Raw genomic sequence first — 20,816 nt, forward strand, 5'->3', positions numbered from 1 at the left:
CTGTCTGATTAAAAGGCCCCTGTTCCCCGAGCTGTTACAACCACTTCTTTCTGCAGACCCTACATTTCTCAGATTTGAAAAATTCAGAATTTGAATTATTATTTGTGGGATGAGAGACAATAAGTATCTAATGAGATAATCATAGGATTATCCAACGAGAAAGTATATAGATAATCCTGGTTTAAGGGACCATAATTAGGGGGATCTCGAGCCAGGACCTTGGGGCCACCAAGGAGACATGGGATTGGCTAGATTTGAGTCCCTGAGTACAGAGACATCCCTGGTGACTAGAGGTGGTCTTCCTTCCAGCTCATCCTCTAGCTGGCAGGGGCTTCCAACCCCATCACTGGTTGGGTGCCTGTGCTTTGGGGGAGAGGCTGAGGGGAAGGGGCTGTGACAGCCTGTGAGGGACACGTCAGGACCCACCCTACCCTGTCATCCAGTTTTATTCCTCAGCTCTTGGCATTATCCCCATTTCAATGTGATGTGACGGAAAGAACAGGATTTGGGGGTCAAACTGACCCCTAGATTGTTTACAGCTGAAAAATGTATTTCATCTTTCTGAAAATCAGGAGAATAAAAGCTATCTTTCAAGTCACAGTTAATAGATTAGAAAAATAGAGGCTGGCACTTGTCATGAGCCAAGAAATGGCCATATCTTGTTCCTCTCCCCTCTCTCACCATCTCTGCTCCACTTTCCTCCATCTTGGTATCATAGGTTTTCTTCTTTTCCCTCATGGATTTTTCACTTTTTTTTTTTTTTTTAAAGATTTATTTATTTATTTATTTATGCAAGCACTGGGTACAGTCAGAAGCACGGGAGTGTGAGAGAATTCACCAGAGCCAGAGTGGGGAGCAGAACAGGCAGACTGACAAAATACACTGCTGAGGGGAGCAGCAGGCGTGGCAGGAGAGGTCTGTGTGCCATGTGGGACCCTCGCTGGTGGCCGGGGATCGAACCGGCGCTGCAGATGCTGTGGGTATCTTCGCAGCCCAGTGCTCAACCACTGTGCCACCAGGGGAGGCCCTGGATTTTTCACTTTTTATACCTTCCTGCTCAGATGGATTCCTCTCCTGTCTTCATCTAATATTAAGCACTCCCCTTAAATTTCTCCTTGTCTATGTATTTAGGGGTTTTGGTTCCTTTTGCAGTAATGAGTGCAAGTAAATATCTCACCAAAGTCCACAGACCAGAAGTCAGACTCAGGACAGGCTTACAGACTATCTATGAGTCAAGTTGAGCTCCTGAATTTATTTTGTTTGGCCAAGCAGAGTGCTTACACTTTTCAAAACCTAGACACCCTTAAATGGGACTGGTGCTCTTTAGTTTGCCTGAGTTGCTAATACTCCCTGTTGTGTTTTTCCTCTTTGAGCTATGTTTTTTTTTTATTTAAAGATTTATTTTTATTTATTTATATAAGCGCTGGGTACAGTCAGAAGCGCGGGAGGGTGAGAGAATTCACTAGAACCAGAGCGGGGAGCAGAGCAGGCAGAAGGACCGAAGCACACTGCTGAGGGGAGCAGCGGGCGGCAGGAGAGGTCTGCGCGCCATGTGGGACCCTCCTCCCGTGGCCGGGGAGCAGCCGGGGATCGAACCGGCGCCACAGAGGCTGCGGGCAGCTTTGCAACCCAGCGCTCAACCACTGTGCCACCGGGGAGGCCCTTAATTATGTTTTAAAATGGGTGTCCAGGGGCCTCCCCTGGTGGCGCAGGCAGTTGAGCACAGCGCTGTGAAGCTGTCCGCAGCCTCTGCAGCGCCGGTTTTGATCCTGGCCTGCGGATGAGGGTCCCACATGGTGCCACAGACCTCTCCAGTCTCGCCCACTGCTCCCCTCAGCAGTATATTTCAGTCAGTCTGCCTGTTCTGTTCCCTGCTCTATCTCTGGTGAATCCTCTCACCCTCCTGCGAATCTGGCCTGTATCCCTGTTCTTGTATAAATAAATAAGTAAATCTTAAAAAAAAAAAAAATGAATGTCCAGTAAATCAACCGCTCATCTCAAGAATTAGAACATCACTAAACAGTACTTATGTTTTCCTCTCTTCTCTTACTCCCCTGCCTTTGTACCAGAGATAATCACTTGTGAATTTTCCTTTTCACTCATTTACATTTTTGAAGAGCTTTAACACAAATATATGTGTCACTTAATAATATATTATCTCCCTTTTTGCTGTTAACAAATGTGACATTGTATCAATGTTGCATAACTTGGGACTTTCACTGAACATACTGTTTCTAATTTTTATCCATGTGTTACACATGCATAATTTGTTCATTTTAATTCCACTTTTCTGTTGATGGACATTTGAATAATTTCTATTCTTTGCTGTTATGAAGAGTGTCACTAAAAACATCCCTTTACTCATCTCATGGTACACACTTGCAAGAACTTCTCCAGGGTATGGTACTTGGAGTAGAGTTGTATGATAGAATGCCAAGTTCATTTTCACAAGATAATGGCAAATTACTTTCATTCCCATCAGTAGTATCTAAGGGTTCCCTTTGATCCACATCCTTTCCACCATTTGAAGTTATTAAACTTCTTAATTTTGCCAATCGAATACTTAAAAATCTCATTGTTGTCTTAATTTGAATTATCCTTATACAAATGAAATTGAATATCATTTCATATGTGTATTTGTGTTTCTTCTTCTGTGACATTCCTGTTCATGTCCTTGCCTATATTTTTCCAGTGGGTTCTTTGAGGGACTTTATTGTTTTGAATGCATTCTTTATGTATTCTGAATACTAATCCTTTGTTGTATTTATGGGTTCCAATGATCTTTACTCAAAATGGAGAAAAGTAGTTAGTCTTTTCCCTTTCCTATGTTGTTTTTAAATAAGCAAATTTTCTTTCTTTTTTAAAGATTTATTTATTTATGCATACAAGAGCTGGGGCACAGGCTAGAGGTGTGGGGGGTGAGAGGATTCACCAGAGACAGAGTGGGGAACAGAACAGGCAGACGTACTGAAATACACTGCTGAGGGGAGCAGTGGGAGAGACAGGAGAGGTCTGCTGTGCCATGTGTGTCCCTGGCCAGCCAGGGATCGAACTCTTGCTGCAGTGGCTAAGGATAGCTTCATAGTGCTGCATCTTAATCCCTTCTGCCACCAGGGAGGCCCCATAAATAAATAAATCTTTGAAGAAAAAAAAAAAAACAACAACAAAGACTCTACTTTCCCCATTAAATTACTATGGTAACTGTTTTGAAAATCAAATGAATGTGTGTCTATTTCTGGGTTCTGCTTTCTGTTCTTTGATCTGTTTGTCAATCCTGTCAATGTCACATTGTCTCAATTAATGTAGCTTTATTGTAAGTCTTTAAAATGTAATAGTGTAAATCCTCCAACTTTATTATCTTTCTTTAAGATGATACATGATCTTGGCTACTTGAAGTCTTTTACATTTCCATGTGAATTTTAGTATCAGTTTATCAATTTAAAAAAATGTCCAGGGGCCTCCCTGGTGACACAGGGGTTAAAGACAGCACTATCAAGCTATCTCCAGCCCGCTGCAGCATGAGTTGGATCCCCTGCCAGCCATGGAACAACCCACATGGTACAGCAGACCTCTCCTGCCTCACCCCTGCTCCCTTCAGCTGTGTATCCACCATTCTGTTCCCCACTCTCTCTGGTGAATCCTCTCACCCTCCACACCTCTGGCTTGCACCCCAGTTCTTGTATGCATAAATAAATCTTAAAAAATATTTTAAGGGGCCTCCCTGGTGGCACAAGGGGTTGAGACACAATCTATGAAGCTGTCTGCAGATGCTGCAGTGTGAGTTCTATCCCCGGCCAGGGAGCTACCCACATGGCACAGCAGACTTCTCCTGACTCACCCGCTGCTCTCCTTAGCAGTGTATTTCAGTCAGTCTGGCTGTTCTGTTCCCCACTCTGTCTCTGATGAGTTCTTTCACCTACCACACCTCTGGCCTGTACCCCAGCTCTTGTATGCATAAATAAATAAATCTTTTTAAATTTTTTTAAAAAGTCCAGCTGGATATTGATTAAAATTATATTGAATTCAAGGATTACTTTAGGAAAAATCAACATCTTTCTACTATTGAGTCTTCCTCTCTGTGAAATATAATCTATCTCTCTTTTTAGTTAGACTCTCAAATAAATAAATGAAAAGAGTTTTATTTTTATAGGTTTTGTTAATCTTTATTATATTTATTTCTAGGTACCTTAAAGTTTTTGGTGATATTATAACTTTTTTATTATTAAACAACATTTTATAATTATTTTTGGTTTATAGGAAAGAAATTGAATTAATCCTTATATAGTGATCTTAATAATCATTGATGATGTTAAGCTTTTCGTTTGTTTTTTTGTAGTTATAACAATTTGTGGATTTTTCAGTGGGAGTTTTTTAAGTAGACAATTATGTCATCTTTAAGTGGACTTTGTTTCTTCTTTTACAATATTTATTGTTTTTGTTTCTTTTTCTTGTCCTACTGTGCTGGTTAAGGCTTTATTGCTATGCTGAAGAGAAACGGTGGTAATGGGTATCCTTGTCTTGTTTCTTATTTTAGAGGAAGCACATCTTGTATTTCATTACTAAAATTGATTATGAGCTGTAAGTTTTTGAAAGATTTTTTTTGTCAGTTAAGGAAGATTTCTTTTATTCCTTACTGCCACATCATTGGTTTTATAGTAAGTTGATGTTTAATTTTACCCTATGCTATTTTCTCCTTTAATATTTTATTGGGGAAAATTGCATTTCAAGAGCTTTCTCAGTAAGCCACCATTTCATTCTTAGGATAAATCCAGTATGTCATGATGGATTATCTTTGTTATGTACTGTTGTATTTAATTTGTGGTATCAATTCTCTATTGCTGCATGATAAATTAACCCCAAACTTAGTGGCTTAAACAACCACCATTCCCCCCGACCCCACTGCCACAATACTGTGGGTGGGTAATTTGGACTGAGCTTAGCTGGTTAGTTTGGTTGGTTTCACTTGGACTCACTCCTGTGGTTACAGTCATCTGGTGGTTTGAATAGGGTGCGTGGTCAAGGATAGTCTTATTCATTCAAGCCTGTCAGCTGCAATACTTTGGTTCTCATCCATTTGACCCCTCAAGAGGATGGTTTAAGCTTGTGTGCATGGTAATTACATTCCAAGTAAGGAAAAGTAGAGGCTTTATGATTTCTTGAGGGTTAGGCTAAAAAAAAAAAAAATCACATAATGTTACATCTGGCACATTTTATTCTCATAGTATGTCACAGGGCAGCCCAGATTCAAAGTGAAGAAATAGACTCCTAGGAATTGCAAAACTTTTTGGCCACTTAAAATCTACCATAGTTTGCAAATATCTTGTTTGGGATTTTTGTGCTATTTTAATGAGAGAGATTGGTCCATAATTTTCCCGTGTCGTGCTATCTAAGGTTAAGAATCCAGGTTATACTAGCCTTATAGAAAGAATTGGAGACTTTTAATTTCCTAGTCTTTGGAAGAGTTTGTATAACATTTCAGTGGTCTACTCCTTGAAAGGTCTGTCCCTTGCCTATGAAACTATTCTGGCACTATAAAACTATTTTGGCCTGCTGTATTTTATTTTGTTTACAGAAAGATTAACTACTGGGCCTCCCTGGTGGCGCAAGGGGTTAAGCACTGCACTATGAAGCAATCCATAGCCTTTGCAGCATGAGTTCAATCCCTGGCCAGCCAGGTATAAACCCACATGGTACAGCAGACCTCTCCTATCTCACCTGCTGCTCCCCTCAGCAGTGAATTTCATTCAGTCTGCCTGTTCTGTTCCCCACTCTGTCTCTGGTGGATCCTCTCACCCCGCACATCTCTGGCCTGTACCCCAGCTCTTGTATGCATAAATAAATAAATCTTTAAAAAATTTAAAAAAAAAGATTAACTACTGATTCCATTTCTTTAATAGGACTATTCAGACTTTCTATTTCTTCTAGATTCAGTTGTGGTAAGTTATATATATATTTTTTTTCTTTAAAGAATTTGTTTGCATTTTCAAAAGCATTGACATTAAGTTGAAGGTCATATTCTCTTATCTTTCTGATCTTGGCTCTTTCTGTATTTAGGCCCACTTTTTCATTCTACTTTTATTGGTGTCATCTCTCTTTCTCTCTTCATCACTCTTAACAGAGGTTTGTCTGTTGTATTTGCCCATTCCTGAAAAAAAATACAGCTTGTTTTTATTAACCCTATCTCTTTTATCTTTGTTATGTTTCAAGTGCTGTTTCATTGAATTCTGCTTTCATCTTTATTATATAGTTCCTCCTGTTCTTTGGGTTTGTTTTGTTCTTTGTCTAACTTTTAAAGTTGCATAAGTTATTAATGCTCAACTTAAATTTTTTTTCAATATAAGCATGTTAATGCTACAAATTACCTTTGAAACATCACTTTGGCCACCTTCCACAAGTTTTGTCTGTAATATTTTCATTATTCTTACCATAAAATAGCTTTTAAATTTTTATTATGGGGCCTCCTGGTTGTGCAAGGGGTTAAGATGCAGCCTATGAAGATATTTGGAGCCACTGCAGCATGAATTTGATCCCCACCAGCCAGGGAGCTACCCACATGGTGCAGCAGACCTCTCCTGACTTGCCCACTGCCTCCCTCAGCAGGGTGTTACAATACTCTGCCTGTTCTGTTCCCCCCTCTGTGGTGAATCCTGTCACCCCCAACACCTCTGGCCTGTACCCCAGTTCTGTATGCATAAATAAATAAATCTTTAAAAAAATAAATTTTCATTATGATTTCTTCTTTGACCAGTAAATTTATTTAGGATGTTTAAAATTTCTAAATCTATATATACTTCTTAAAGCTTATTAAAAATTTAAAGTATAATATAAAGACTGAAAAGTATATAAAAAATTGTACATGTACGATGTAATGAATTTTTAGGAAACAATCACCTCCGGTGCAAAAAAAGTGTCACCCAAATTCAGAGCCCCTTGCGTGCTCTCATTGACAGTCCCCTCTCTCCTAGTGGAGACAACCACTTCCTTGACTTCTGAGATCAATTTTCCTTATAGATTAGTGCTTCTCTAAACAACATAAATTTATGTGCTTCTCTAAACAACAATTAGTTTTGCTTGTTTTAAACCTTAACTTAATCCTGTAGCATATAATGTTTTTGTGTTTTGATTCTTTCATTCTATTTGTGAGATTCAGTTATTGTTAGGTAAGCAATGGTTTGTCTATTTTTATTGTTGAATAGTATTTTGATGTATAAATACATCACATATTCTTTTTTAAAAATTTTTTAATAGGAATATCTCTTTTTTAAGATTTATTTATTTATGCATACAAGAACTGGGGTACAGGCCAGAGGTGTCTGTGGGGGGGTGGAGAGGATTCCCCAGAGACAGAGTGGGGAACAGAACCGGCAGATTGACTGAAATACACTGCTGAGGGAGCAGTGGGTGAGTCAGGAGAGGTCTGCTGCACCATGTGGGTAGCTCCCTGGTTGGGTATCGAACTGGTGCTGCAGTGGCTGTGGATAGCTTCCTAGGTTGTGTCTTAACCCCTTGTGCCACCAGGGAGGCCCACATATTCTTTATTAGATTACTAGAAAGGGACTTCTGGATTGTCTCCTATGGTTTCTATGATACCGATTATTTGAAATGTGTTATGATTTGTCTTATAGCCTGATAGATGGCCAGTTTTATAATATCCCATGTAATCTAAGGACAGTGATAGCTCTGAGACCTAACCCCTAGGCCACCAGGGGTTTTAGCCCCCTAAAATACTTTGTTCAGGAAGCCTGGGCTTGAACAGGCTTGAGCAGCAAAGTGATGGATGCTAAATAGCAGGAATAACTTTCCTCTGTTGTTAGTGGAATATTCCAGATACCTAGCTAGTGAGTGGTGGGAAGCAAAATAGAAGAAGGTGCCAGCTGTGTGCCAATGAAGAGCATGGCAGGGAGGCGGATGAAGCCTGGCTTTTTGGTGAGGATTCCTGACATGATTTCTAGGGTCAGGACTCCTGTCATCCATCTGCTGGGCCTCTGGACCACCGAGCCACTGGAATGCTTTCCAAGTCTGTATCCATGAGTGGCATCAATTGCTTCTTTGGCTGCTCAGATCCAGCTGGTGAGTAAAAGCGGGGAGCAAAGCAGTGGTGGTTCTGTCAGGTCTCATCACCACTCCTCAGAGCTAGCTGTTTATGGTCCACATGTCCTGAGTTGTGTGTAACCACAAATGCTTAGAGCTCCCAAAATGCCTTTATTCAAATGAGAGATTCCCCGAACTCAGAACTTTGGCATTCAGAGACTCTCCTTCCAGTGAAGGAGGACATAAGACAGAGTGAGCTCTCTAGCCTCCCTGTCACCAGAGATGGAGGACAGTTATCTGCAACATGCCTTGTCCCTAAGATGAGGCATTGGGTGTTCATTGTGAAACCTCCACAACTCCCACCCTATTCACTAGAAACAGAACTGAGACAGCAGACATCGGGCTCTCAGCCCCTTCACCACATAACCTGGGTGCTCTGTTCCCCTAGCTCCTAAGTCCTTCAGCTCCACTGTTCAGACCCGCCCTCCCTTACTCCCCAGTGCCTGCCGCCCTCAGGAATGGCGTCACAGGCACCTGCGGCTTGGGAACCTGATCCAGGTGGAGGGGGTGGGGGAGGCTCTGGGCGCCTTTGTCTGGCTTTAGCTGGACACTTCTCATGTCCTTTTGTGTTGGCAGGGAATTTATCCCAGTTCTCTGCTGCTGACCTCAGTGGAAGGTGAGTTTGGGGGATTCGGCACCGGCCAAAGGCCTAGATGTGGGGGAGGGACTGTAGGAGTGGGGCATGGATTTTGTAGGGTCTCTGTTTCCCAAACATTGCTCCCCTTCATGTTTCTGATTAAAGACTCCAAATATCTTCTCTTAACTGCACAGAATTTACCCTTTTCTCTTTGGCCAGGGAAGGCTCCGAAGGTTCTTGGTAGCTCCGTGGAATAGGGAAGAAATTAGGGGGAATAAAGGGGTATAAGTTGAAGTTGATACCCAGGGTGTCAGGTGATTAAAAGAGAGTGGGAGTTGCTTGCTGTTGTGAGGGCCAGAAGGTGAGTGGAGGTCCGTCTTTGGCAGAGACAGTGACCAAGGACTGTGGGGCAGCTTTGGATGGCTCAGATAAGTGACCAATGGGGAGTGGCTCCTAGGAGTGCTGGACAAGGGCTGTAGAGCCCCAGCAGGAGAGAACATTTCAGGAATGGGGTGGAGGCTGGGAGCTTGCAAAAGCTATGTAAATAAGCATGCAAAATCAGCACCTGTTTATTTGGCTCATACAGCTGAAGTCTAATTAGAGTGGGTCAGCCCTCTAAAACCGTGTGGGTGTGTGAGCTAGTAATGGGCCCTTTAAGATATCAGACTCTGATTTGTGGTCCTGAAAATCTCTAGCTGACACATCCTCCTGGCTCTGGGTTTGGGATTAGCTCACGGGAAGGGGCTGATGAAATCCTAGGAAATTCAGTCCTTTTTGGCCTTAGGCCCAGAGGCCCTTTCCAAACAGCAGAGGGTCGCACACAAGGCTCTTGTTTTGTGAGGGGAACATGCTCCCCTAAAGAGCCCCCACTTCCTATCACTTCCTTTGGGGAGCAGCATGAGAGAGGAGACTGGGCCCAATTTAGGTAGGAAGGGGGAGTCTGCATTTATTTGGGAGGAGCCTGGAGTTTTCCTCATAAATAGTGGTCCTGGGAAACACTAGCATCCACCTCCACAGCTAGGAAGTCCTAGGAGGTGGGGTGGGGTGGGGTGGGGTCGATGGGTAGGGAGTGTCTTTCTCTCCTTTCTCTTCCTAAGTCCTCTCAGTCCTCATCCTCCCCACCTCCAACATTCTTGCTCCTGGCCAGGGCACCTTCATCCACCATTTCTCTGGGACTATCTTGTTTTTCTTTCCCAATTCCATCTCCATCTCTTCATCTCTCTTCATTTTCTCTCTGTAGCTGTAGCCAACTGGAACGGGGCTCCGGGACCCGGGCAGGCTCGGCCCTGCGACGGACCTTCAGCTTCTTATGGGAAATGACTGGAAAGGCCAAGGTAGGAGCCAGCTGGGGATGCAGCAGGACTGGGACCCTCTGCCCTCCCTAGTTCCCTTCCTCGTCCACCCCACTTCCTTCCCCTCCCCAGCTTCATCTGATGGAGACTCAGGGCAGTGGTTCCAGTTTTTTTGTTTTTTTTTTTTTATAATCTTTTTTTTTTTTTTAGAGGCATGTTTTATTTATTTGTTTGTTTGTTTGTTTGTTTTGTTTTGTTTATAAATGCACTGGGTACAGTCAGAAGCGCGGGAGGGTGAGAGAATTCACCAGAGCCAGAGCGGGGAGCAGAGCAGGCAGAAGGACCGAAGTACACTGCTGAGGGGAGCAGCGGGCGGCAGGAGAGGTCTGCGTGCCATGTGGGACCCTCCTCTGGTGGCCGGGGAGCAGCTGGGGATCGAACCGGCGCCGCAGAGGCCACGGAGCTTCGCAACCCAGCGCTCAACCGCTGCGCCACTGGGGAGGCCCAGTGGTTCCAGTTTTAAGGGAACATATGCTATCTCTCCCAGCCTCCCTCCTTGCACCCCAGCAAATCATCTTTCCTCTAGCAGCCAGCTGCAGATAGCTGGACGAGAAATGCCAGAAGCCTCAGAGGTTGAGGAGTGGCCTAGCCCTCCCTTTCTTTAGGTCTCACATAATTAGGAGGTGGGCAACGGAAATCTTGGCCACTGGACAGAACAATGATAAGAACTACAGCCAATACTTTTTACTTCTTCCTAGAGTCTTAGGGTCTGCAAAGTGCTTTTACACTCATAATTTTAGGGGGGATAGGGCAGCTCAAGGAGTTGCAATTAGACCATAGGCAGAGTAGAAGGAGAGAAAGTATAAGGTTATGGGAGCACAAGCACACCCCTCTGTGTGGGTTGAGTGCAGTTCCCATCCCAGGAAGGCCAGTGACCAAGGACCATGGAGCAGCTCACTGCTCTCTTCCTTGTTATCACCCCCGAGGCTCTCATGAAACCTGAGTTCCTCCTGCTGCTTGAATTCTTTTCTACTTTACCCATTTACTGGCAGAATGAGCCACCCCCTGCTCCTCCCATAGCCACCCCAAGTGCACATGTACTTTCCAACCCCAGTGCTTCTGAGCACTGACAGAAAGTGCAGAAATGACACTGTCACAGTCACTGTTAGCAGCCACGATTCTCACCCTGGAAGGTTGTCGGGGCACCTCCCGGCCCCATGTGCCAGGGCTTTCTTCTCTGCTAGTCTGGTAGCCAGGATTCCCTTCCTCTGGGTGGGTAGGGAAGGCAGAGATGAAACCAGGTTGTTAGCACCTTCTCACCACAGGCATGAGACCAGCTAGGTCTGGGATGAGGAGGCGCAGACGGAGAACTTAGAACTGGCAAGGGGAGGGCGGGTGGGGCTGCAAGGCTTCTTCCCTCCCATGGGGAAAAGAGCTCTCTAGAGAACATAGCCAACACTAAGATCCAATCCGTGGGTCTGAGTCCTGTCCCCCCACTGGCAGTTGCCCTCAGTTCGGGGTAGAAGAGTTGGCTGGACATTTACCCTCTTTCTTTTTCTTTTCTTTTTTTTTTTTTTTTGAAGATTTATTTATTTATACAAGAACCAAGGTACAGGCCGGATGTGTGGGAGAGTGAGGGGATTCACCAGAGACAAAGCGGGGAACGGAACAGGCAGACTGACTGAGGAAATACACTGCTGAGGGGAGCAGCGGGCGAGACAGGAGAGGTCTGCCTCGCAATGTAGGTTGCTCCCTGGCTGGCCGGGGTTAGAACTCATGCTGCAGAGGCTGTGGATTGCTTCATAGTGCGGTGCTTAACCCCTTGCGCCACCAGGGAGGCCCCCATTCATCCTCTTTCTGCAGTGAAAGGGAATGAATGCCCAGGGCCAGCCAGATCCCAGAGGTCTTTGTTTCCCCACCCTTGGTCTAACAGCTCCATGAAAGATTGAATAACCTGGTGAAGGGGAATGTGGGTAGACACTGTGGAGGCCAGACAGGCAGCGTCCTACTTGGTCTGCCCTCACCAGCCTCTCTGGTCCTGTCTTCCTACTTCCCTGTCTGTCTATCTGTCATCCCCTGGCCAGTTTCCTTCCACCATCATGAATGTGTGTGTTTACCGCACTAGATCTCTTCTTTCCGTATGTCCCAGCTCAGGATGGACTTGCAGGTAAACATTAAAGGGTGGGGCTGAAGAGAAGCTCAGTGGAATCTAGAGAGAGAGGGGAGTGGCTTATTCCGTCCTATTTGATTAGCACTATAGGCTTGCCAAAACACTTTCTCAGAGGTCATCTCACTTAATTCTTGTAACAACTCTGGCAAAGATAACTATTTTCATCTCCATTTTATAGATAAGCTAACTTGGAGGCTAATGACTTGCCCAAGATCCCACAGTTAGGATGTAGAGCTGTACTGTGAGCCCAGATGATATAATATTGCTTCTTTCTTTCAGTAAACCTAAGCTTATCCCCTCTCTTCCTTGCTCCCACCACCTCCTGAAGGTTCACCACTGGAGTTGATTATGCCTTATCACCTCCTCCCAGAATACACACTCGGGCACTGTAACTCTTGGGTTCTTTTTTTTTTTTTTTTTTTTTTTTTTAAAGATTTATTTATTTACTTATACAAGCACTGGGTACAGACAGAAGCGCGGGAGGGTGAGAGAACTCACCAGAGCCAGAGTGGGGAGCAGAGCAGGCAGAAGGACCGAAGTACACTGCTGAGGGGAGCAGTGGGCGCGGCAGGTGGCCGGGGAGCAGCCGGGGATCGAACCGGCACTGCAGAAGCTGCTGGCAGCTTCGCAACCCAGCGCTCAACCGCTGCGCCACTGGGGAGGCCCTGTAACTCTTGGGTTCTAACGCAGTGGCTAGCTATGCTAACCAGAGACTCAGGCCAAGACTTGGCAAACAAGTTCTTCCCTGGGATGCCCGCCCCTACCCCAAAAGTGGTGGACACATTTATCAAGTTAAATGAGCTAAAGGTAGTGGGGACTACTTTCAATTTTGGCAGAAATTAGGGTTGGCTTTTGTTTTTGGGTATCTAAAATATTTTTTAAAACTCTGGGAGGTAGCAGGATAGGAATGGAGGAGAGTGGTGCTGGGATGAAAGTGGTATGGAAGAAGGGGCAGGGATGGCAAAGAAAAGGAAAAGGGTTCCTTGTGCTGTGAAGCTGTCTGCAGCTTCTGCAGTGCGGTTTCGGGGGTTTGACTCCCGGATGGCTAGGGAGATTCCCACATGGCGCAGCAGATCTCTCCCTTGTTCTGCCTGTTCAGGTCCCTGCTCTGCCTCTGGTGAATTCTCTTGCCCTCCCCTGCCTCTGGCCTGTACCCCGATTCTTGTATAAATAAATAATATTAAAAAAAGAAAAGAAAATTAACTCAAGTTGCAGGCCTGCTTCCATAAAATAGCTCAGGTGTTTTTAGAACTTAAAATGGTTTCCTTTTCTCACCCCAATGTACCTGTACTTTCCTTGCTGTTCATCTCCTGTTGGGAAGGGAGGGCAGAGAGTGAGAGGCAGGATAATTAACAAAGGGCAGGTGGAATGGAAAGAGGGCTGAAGAATGGGGTTTGAGACAGAGGGGCTGAGGGGTTGGGTTTAAAGACCAAGAGTTCCCTCAAAAACCCCTTAGGTTTTAAATCCCAGGTTTATTAGGTCCCAGACTGGAGTGTGGCCCTTTAAGATTCTGGCCTTAACTTGCAGTGTCCAGCCTAGGCCAGGAAGAAAAGCTGAGGTTCCAGGCCACCCCTTTTCTCTGGGCCCCCAGTGGGTGGAGCCACTGGCTTCTGGCTATCTGTTTTTAAATTTAGTACATTCCTCAGCTTTGGCTGCCCACTCCTGGGAGGTAAGTTGGGGTTCTGGGCCTGGAAGCCTCTGGACTGCTGGTTTTGGAGTGTTCCTAAGGTCTCCCCAGAGGTGTCCCCTACAGGTGCAAGCCTGAGGGAATCAGCCTCCCCCAGCCCTGGGAAAGTCCTTTCATCTTTCTGATTTCCATGCATCCGAGAAGGGGCACAGGTATTTCCTCCTTTTTTCTGGCCTTTGCTATATAAGGATCCTAAACAGGGCAATGGGTGAAGGAGGTGAAGGAGTTGCTAGGCAGGAGGGGATGCCAGAGGAGCTGTGTGGGGGTGGTGCTGGGGGTGAGGAGCCCAACCAGCTCAGCCAGTGGTGAGACTGTGGAGCCCGAAATAGTGGCAGAGGCTAAAATTGGCACCTACGGGAGTGCTGAGTTGGGCTTGAAACCTGCAGCTTGGCCCTGCTGCCGATTGGATATGGGTTGGGCCTGCTCTCCCTCCCTCTTTTTTTTTTTTTTTAAGACTTATTTATTTATGCATACAAAAGCTGGGGTACAGGCCAGAGGTGTGGGGGGTGAGAGGATTCACCAGAGACAGAGTGGGGAGCAGAACAGGCAGATTGACTGAAATACCCTGCTGAGGGGAGCAGCGGGCAAGTCAGGAGAGGTCTGCTGTGCCAGGTGGGTCACTTCCCTGGTCAGGGCCGAACTTGTGCTGCAAAGGCTGCGGATCGCTTCATAGTGCAGTGCTTAACCCACTGAGCCACCAGGGAGGCTCTCCCTCCCTCTTTCCCCCACACCTCTTGGGACCCCAATCAGGCAGGACCCTGCAAACTCAGGATGTCATGTCACAGGGCCGCCTGCTTCTCTAGAGAAACAGGAGATCCTGAGGCAGAGAGGAACTGCAGTGTGATTAGAGTTAGAGTGGGAGTAGGAATTTTCCCAGGAGCAGGAAACTCATGAAGGTGGAGGTTGGCTCAGGCTGGGGCGAAGGGCCTGGAAAGAAAATGCCTCACCTCACTCTCCTTCGTATGGAGAGACTGGCCTTACCCCAGCTGCCCCCTAACCAGAGCAGGCTGGTTTCTGGTCTTTTGGTTCTGTCCTTACAGGCATCAGAGCACTGGGGTTAGACTCCTGGAAGGAGTTCCTCAGCTTTCAGCCCTCGGGAAAGGTGGCGAGCAGCACCCCCCACCCCCCGCAGGAGCTGGCAGAGGCGGGGCCCGAGGGGGATGGGCAGAGTGCAGTCTGGCCGGCCCCAGAGAAATGGTGGCTTGAGGGACAATCCTGTCCTCGTAATCTTAGACCTCTGGGGTGAATCTTCTTCACGCCCTCTCAGGAGCCAGCCTTTAGTTCCTCTTTGATTTCCCCCGCCCTCTCCTCACCCCTGCCCCCAATCATAAAAGGGGTCGGTAGGCTCTGGCTGGCTTTGATGGGCCCCAAGACCAGGAAGGAACTAGTCCGGGGCTCCCTGGAGAGCTGGGGGCGGATAGACAGTCCCGCCGGCGGGTCTTTAATTTAAAGACTCAAGTACCACGGAGGGGGAGGGGAAAGGCCAGACCTGGGTGGGGCGAGGGCTGCAGGGCTGGGCTGGGCTGGGCTGGGGTGGCGGGTGCCTGACCTATGCAGCCGGCGGGGGTGAGAGCGCCGCGGCGGAAAGGGAAGGGAAACTGAGGGGCCCCTCCTGCCAATCTTCCGACCCCGGCACTTCCAGGACGGCCCCTCCGCGGCCCAGCGGGCCGTCCCGCGCGCCGGTACCCCGCCCTCCCTCCGCCCCGCCTCCCCCTTCCTGAGCCCCCGCGGGGGTGGAGACTCGGGTTTGAGGAACTGGCCCTGGGTGCCGGGCGAGGGGAGCCAGACTTCCTGTCCCCGGGCCGGCGCGCGCGGGGCCGACCCCTCCCCGCCCTCCCCGCACAATAGCGGGACGCCTGGGTCCGCGCCGCGTCCTCCCGGGCTCCCCCATTCGGATTATGTCTCGGATCGAATCCCTCACGCGGGCGCGGATCGACCGGAGCAAAGAACTGGCGAGCAAGGTGGGCTCCGCACTCCTCTCCCTCCGCCCGCGGTCCCCCGGGCGCCCCCCATCTGTTCCCCTGCTTTCTGGGCGCCAAAATCGGGCGGAGCGTCGGGCGGGAAGGCGGCGGGACGGGTGGGTGGGTGGGTGGGGACTGGGCGCGTGGGGAGGGGGCTGGGGAGCCGTCGGTGAGACCCGCACCTCCGGCTCCGGCCGGGTTCCGCGCCCCGATCCCCAGAGAGTGGACCTGAGGGTGGTCGCCGCGGGACCGGGCGTTTTGGGCCCCCGGAAAGAAAGTTGCCCGGGTAAGGGATGGAGCGGGAGGCGGAGCGGGGGTGGGGGCGGCGTGGCTCTCCGGCCCGGGCCCCACCGGGCTGCTCCCGGCGCCCCCCACCCGGCGGTCGCGGGCCGGGTTGGTCCCCCTTTGTCCCTCCATCCGGCGGCGGGGCTGGAGGGGGTGGTTTCCCGGTTTCCTCCCGCCGTCACCGCGCCCCGCCGAAACAAAAGTCAGCTCCTCCTCTCGTCGCAAATGGACTTTCCAGCTGTGATTCAGTTCTCGCCTCCGGTGGGCGGGTGACTGGGCTCTGGACGCCTGATTTCCCCCCAAGCCATCAAGCTCAGGTGAAGGGAACAGAGGCCTTTGTGTAGTTGAGAGCCTTTCCTCCACCCCTGGGGTGCTGAGTACCCCTGGGGGTCCCGGAACACCGGTCCCTCATCTCTCGGTGCCCCGGCAGCTCCCAAGCTCCTTGTTCTCCCGAACAGGGGTCTTTAGGCTGACCCACTGGGCACTGTCCTCCTGCCCCCCCGCCCCCCCCCCCGTTCTCCTGTCTCTTCTTGGGACACCTTCACCTATCATTTCAGGAGTCTTGGTGTGTAATTATCATCGTCCTCCCATCCCCAGCATGACCTCTGGCCTCTCCTTCCCAAGTATCCTTTATCCCTGTCATTGTACCCAGACCCACTCCCAGAGGCAGTGACCTCTCCATACCCCGTACCCCAGGAATTGATGAAGCAGACTGGTGGGTGGAGAGTGAGAGCTGGGAGGAGGGTCGTGCTTGCAGGCAGCACACAGTACCCATTATCAGAAAGGCCAGGACCGGCCTAATGGTGGTTTTATCTCTGGCTCCCCTCCTAGCCCCTGCCTGGTCCTGGGCTCCCCGCCCCCAACCTGTGCTGACTTACAGCTTCTGGCAGTGTCCCTCTGGAACCTTCAGAAATAATGGAATCCCTCCCTGCACTTCCCTCCTAGCTCCTAGTCTGACTACCCGCCTGGAGGCTAACTTGGGAGAGGTTCCATCCTGGAACTTTTTTCTTAGGGGGGGTTGGGATAAGATTCTGCTCACAGGAAAGCAACCCGGGATTGGAGTGGGACCTAAAACAAACAGGGCCAGGGGAGAGGTGGCTGAAGTGGTGGAACAGTGGGGTGGCAGACAGGCTCTACTCAGCCCAGTGCCAGGCCTGGCCACAGCACGGAAAGTCTGTTTATTTTTCAACCGTTTGAGCTGCGGAGACCCTGGAGGAGAGCCAAGGGGGGCGGAGTGGTTTTTTGAAACCACGGAAATTTGGTTCCACCCTAAAAAGGAAAGCCTTGGGGGAGCCTAGGGTGGGGAATCAGACCTGGAGGGGGATGTGGAGAGGTGTTCTGGGAGGGTAGTTACTGGATCCTTTTTACATTATTGGAAGCACTGGGGAGGGGGCGGGGCAGATACCTGGGTCTTCTTGCTGCTTTTTTGTCTTTTTTGTCACCGGAGGGACTAGAACCCAGAGCTTGTCTCTGCCTATCTTGAGGATGGCCGCGTTGGGGGTGGGGTGAGGAGGTTAGGCATCTGGCTAGGGTGCTGCGTGGGGGGGGGCTGAGTGGGTGGATCGGAGAGGGCAAAGAGGCCACTGGAGGAGGGTGGTTGTCAGTTTGGGCTGGTCGGAAGGGGAGGGCCACCTCCGGAAAGCTGTGGTTACAGAAGAGGGGAGTTGGTTCTTAGCCAACAAACCCTGGATCCCCTCTTCCCCCTCCCCCAAGCACACCAGCTGTCTCCTTTCTTTTTATACTGTGGTGGGAAGTAGAGGGGGGCTGCTGGAAATGAGATTATTTGTAGAAGATGGTCTCCCCTGCTACCTATTTGGGGGGTCAGAGCTAACCACTCCATACCATACCCCTCTGCCAGTCTTTGCCTTCCTGCTGGCACCTCCTGATAGGGGGAGAAATTTAAGGTCGCACTTGCCCCTTTCTCCTTCCCACCCTCATAGCATCTTTCTCGCGAGCTCCCACTCCCCAAGCTTCCTTTTTCTTTTCACTCTGTTTCTATTCTTCCAGGCTGTCTTCACTTCTCCACCCCCTCAATTCTCTCTGCTCTACTTCCTACCTCCTCAAGTCCCAAACCCCATAGGTCCCTCTTTCTCTCTTTAGCCTCCTGTGCTTCCCTCCCTCCTCCCCCAGACTCAGAACAAAAGGGTCCTTTCCTGTCTAAGAGCCATAGGGTCCAGAGATCCAGGAATGGCTCTGGAGACCAGGGGTCCCCTTAAAATCTCTAGGACCCCTGCGCTGGAGTGTGGTGGGCAGGTGGACTGAGGAAGAGAGGGAGAGACTCTTTCTTTGTTCTGAATAGTGGAGAGGTGGCTGGCTTTGTGTGCAGGACTAGGAGTGGATCCGGAGAGCAGGGCTGGGGGAACCAGGTGGGAGATGTGAGGGCTGGCAGTTTTCGAGGCAAGTTGAGGAACTGGGGGTCTCCCAAGAGACTGAAGCATTTAAGGGGCGTAAAAAAAAATTCTAGGGGTCCCGGAGGTTAGGGAAAGAGCTGAGGGGGAAGGGAGAAGGCAAGATTGGGAGAAGGAGAAGGGAAGGGAGCCTGGGGGACAGGAATGAAGCTTAAGGAAGTCACTAAGGGACTTGGGGGGAGGGTGTCAAGAGAAAGACTTGGCTAAGGCTCCCCAAAGAACTGAAAGAGGGGTCTGATCTCAGTCCCTCTGGCTTCCCTGGGACCATGACCTTGGGATCAGGGAGGGAGCAGATGAGTTTCATGCTTGCATGTGGTGTATGTGTGTGTGTGTGTGTGTGTGTGTGTCAGCCCCCAGACACTCTGGTTTACGGTTTGGATCGGTCACTGAAGTAGGGGGCTCATGCTCCTTGGAGAGTAGGAAATAGATCCATTCTTTGATTCAGTCTGGGGTCTGAAGTATCATCTAGGAGCCTGAGTGAGCAGACTGGTCAGGCCTCCCAGAGCTAAGAGAAAAAGACTGAAATTGCTGGCTGGACCCTTCTGGGATTGTTTATGTCTCCTTGGGGGATGGTGCGGGGAGCAGCTGTCCCCCTCCCAACTCAGCCGGCCTGCCCTGTGCCAGGAGGGCAGGGAGTCCTGGCACAGCTATTGTTCACTTGCACAAATGCCCGTCTGTTTGCATCACTCCCCCCTCCCTCTCTGCCTGTCTCTCTCCTGACCCGACAGGTGTGGCCCGTGGGGGGCAGGCTGAGCTCCAGGATGGATGCCTGGGTCTCAGGGTCTCTAGCCAGATTTTATTTCCTGTGGCCCTTAGTGCCCCTCTTCTGCCTCACAGATGTGCCTCCCCTATTGTCCAGTGTCTCATCTTCATTCATTAGGCAAGCATTTATTAAGTGCCTTTGTGTGTGCAGCGATGTCTTTTTGTGTTGTTTTTGGCTTTGGCTTTTGTGTTTCCCTTTAGCTGCCTTCTCCTCCGCCTCCTGCCTTCATCTTGTCCCTGGAAGCCCAAAAAGTAGCCTCGCCTCCCCAAGGCTGTGCCCAGCCCTCTTCTCCACCCCTGGCCATAAGCATTTCACCTTCTCATACCTCAGCCCTGTAACTCATCCCCCATGATTCAGGGCCCCTCACAACATGTGACTTGCACCCCTGCAGTCCAGGGGCTCCTGGTCACCAGACAGATCTCGCCATTTTGGGGAAGGGGAAGCTGGAGCAGAGGTGATTGTGAGCATCCCACAATTCTCACAGAGCTCTTGGTTTACATGTACCTGACAGAGGAGCAGGGACACCTGGAAACGCAGGCCTCGCTTACAGAGGGAGCACAGGAAGCCGGGCTTGGGCATTGCCTTGTCCTTCATGCCCTTCGCTGTTTGCCTCTTCTCAGCCTGGGCAACAGCGTTTGGAAAAGGGGAGACAGCCTCTACCTTTAGGCTTTTGAACCACCAAGCACAATGCCCTCTGCTGTTCACCCCATCTCTTTCCCCAAAGTGACCAAGATCTGAGATGACGTATGAGAAGGTTCTGGGTTGGCCTTTTTCTGATGACCAGAGGAAAGCTCAGAGGAAGTAGAGAGGAGGGGTGGGAGAAATGCAAAATAAGAGCAATTAAAGACTCAGAAGCTCTGATAAGGAAGAAGGCCTCCTTGGAGCAGGGACAAGGGTACCACTGGGACCCCATGTCTTGGTGTCCATCCATCATCCTTCAGCCATCCTTCCTTCCCCTTCATTTCCAAGCATTTTTTTTTTTAAAGGAAGGTCTACGGTGGAAGAAGCACAGGTTTTATTTATTTATATTTTAAAGATTTATCTATTTATTTATATAAGCACTGGGTATAGTCAGAAGCGCGGGAGGATAAGAGAATTCACCAGTCAGAGGGGGGAACAGAACAGGCAGAGTGACGAAGTACACTGCTGAGGGGAGCAGCGGGGTGGCAGGAGAGGTCTGCGCACCCTGTGGGACCCTCGCCTGGGGGCCAGGGATCAAACCTGCGCTGCAGAGGCTGCGGGAAGCTTCACAACCCAGCGCTCAACCGCTGCGCCACCAGGGAGGCCCTTCCAAGCGTGTTTTGAGTCTCTCACGTGTTTTGTTCCCGGCACCCTTGATGTGGTTGGTGGTGGAGTAGACGGGCTGTGCAGCAAGAAAGACTTCCAGAAGGGTGTATGAGCTAGCATGACCCTAGACACTGGACAGCAGATTAACTGAGCCGGAAAGGCCTCTAAGTGTTGGGACCAGGTTTGGCAGATTGTGGGGTAATAGGCCCTTTTCCTTGGACTGATGGGGCTGGTGGGGCTGTCAATGGGCAAGTGATGTGATTATCTTAAGAATACCTGGAAGAGAGGACAAAGA

At 49.1% G+C, this 20,816-nt stretch overlaps 1 protein-coding gene across 5 annotated transcripts in view; it reads left to right on the forward strand.

Annotated features, from left to right (window-relative positions):
• ARHGEF2 (Rho/Rac guanine nucleotide exchange factor 2) overlaps positions 1 to 20,816 on the forward strand; it is a 41,979-nt gene that overhangs the window by 2,244 nt on the left and 18,919 nt on the right. Inside the window, exons 1-4 of one of the 5 annotated variants that reach the window (XM_054690929.1) lie at positions 5,919 to 5,936; positions 7,953 to 8,070; positions 8,668 to 8,707; positions 9,909 to 10,002. In XM_054690929.1, the coding sequence (XP_054546904.1) occupies positions 8,007 to 8,070; positions 8,668 to 8,707; positions 9,909 to 10,002 (198 nt within the window). In that variant the 5' untranslated portion in view covers positions 5,919 to 5,936; positions 7,953 to 8,006. Of the gene's footprint in view, positions 1 to 5,918; positions 5,937 to 7,952; positions 8,071 to 8,667; positions 8,708 to 9,908; positions 10,003 to 13,790; positions 13,800 to 15,619; positions 15,779 to 15,970; positions 16,065 to 20,816 lie in introns of those variants that run through there. The other 4 variants (XM_037498217.2, XM_054690930.1, XM_037498218.2 and 1 more) reach the window with 4 other exon arrangements.

This window comes from Talpa occidentalis, unplaced genomic scaffold, assembly GCF_014898055.3.
Source record: "Talpa occidentalis isolate TD23 unplaced genomic scaffold, MPIMG_talOcc4v2.1 talOcc4.9, whole genome shotgun sequence".
NCBI lineage: Eukaryota > Metazoa > Chordata > Mammalia > Eulipotyphla > Talpidae > Talpa > Talpa occidentalis.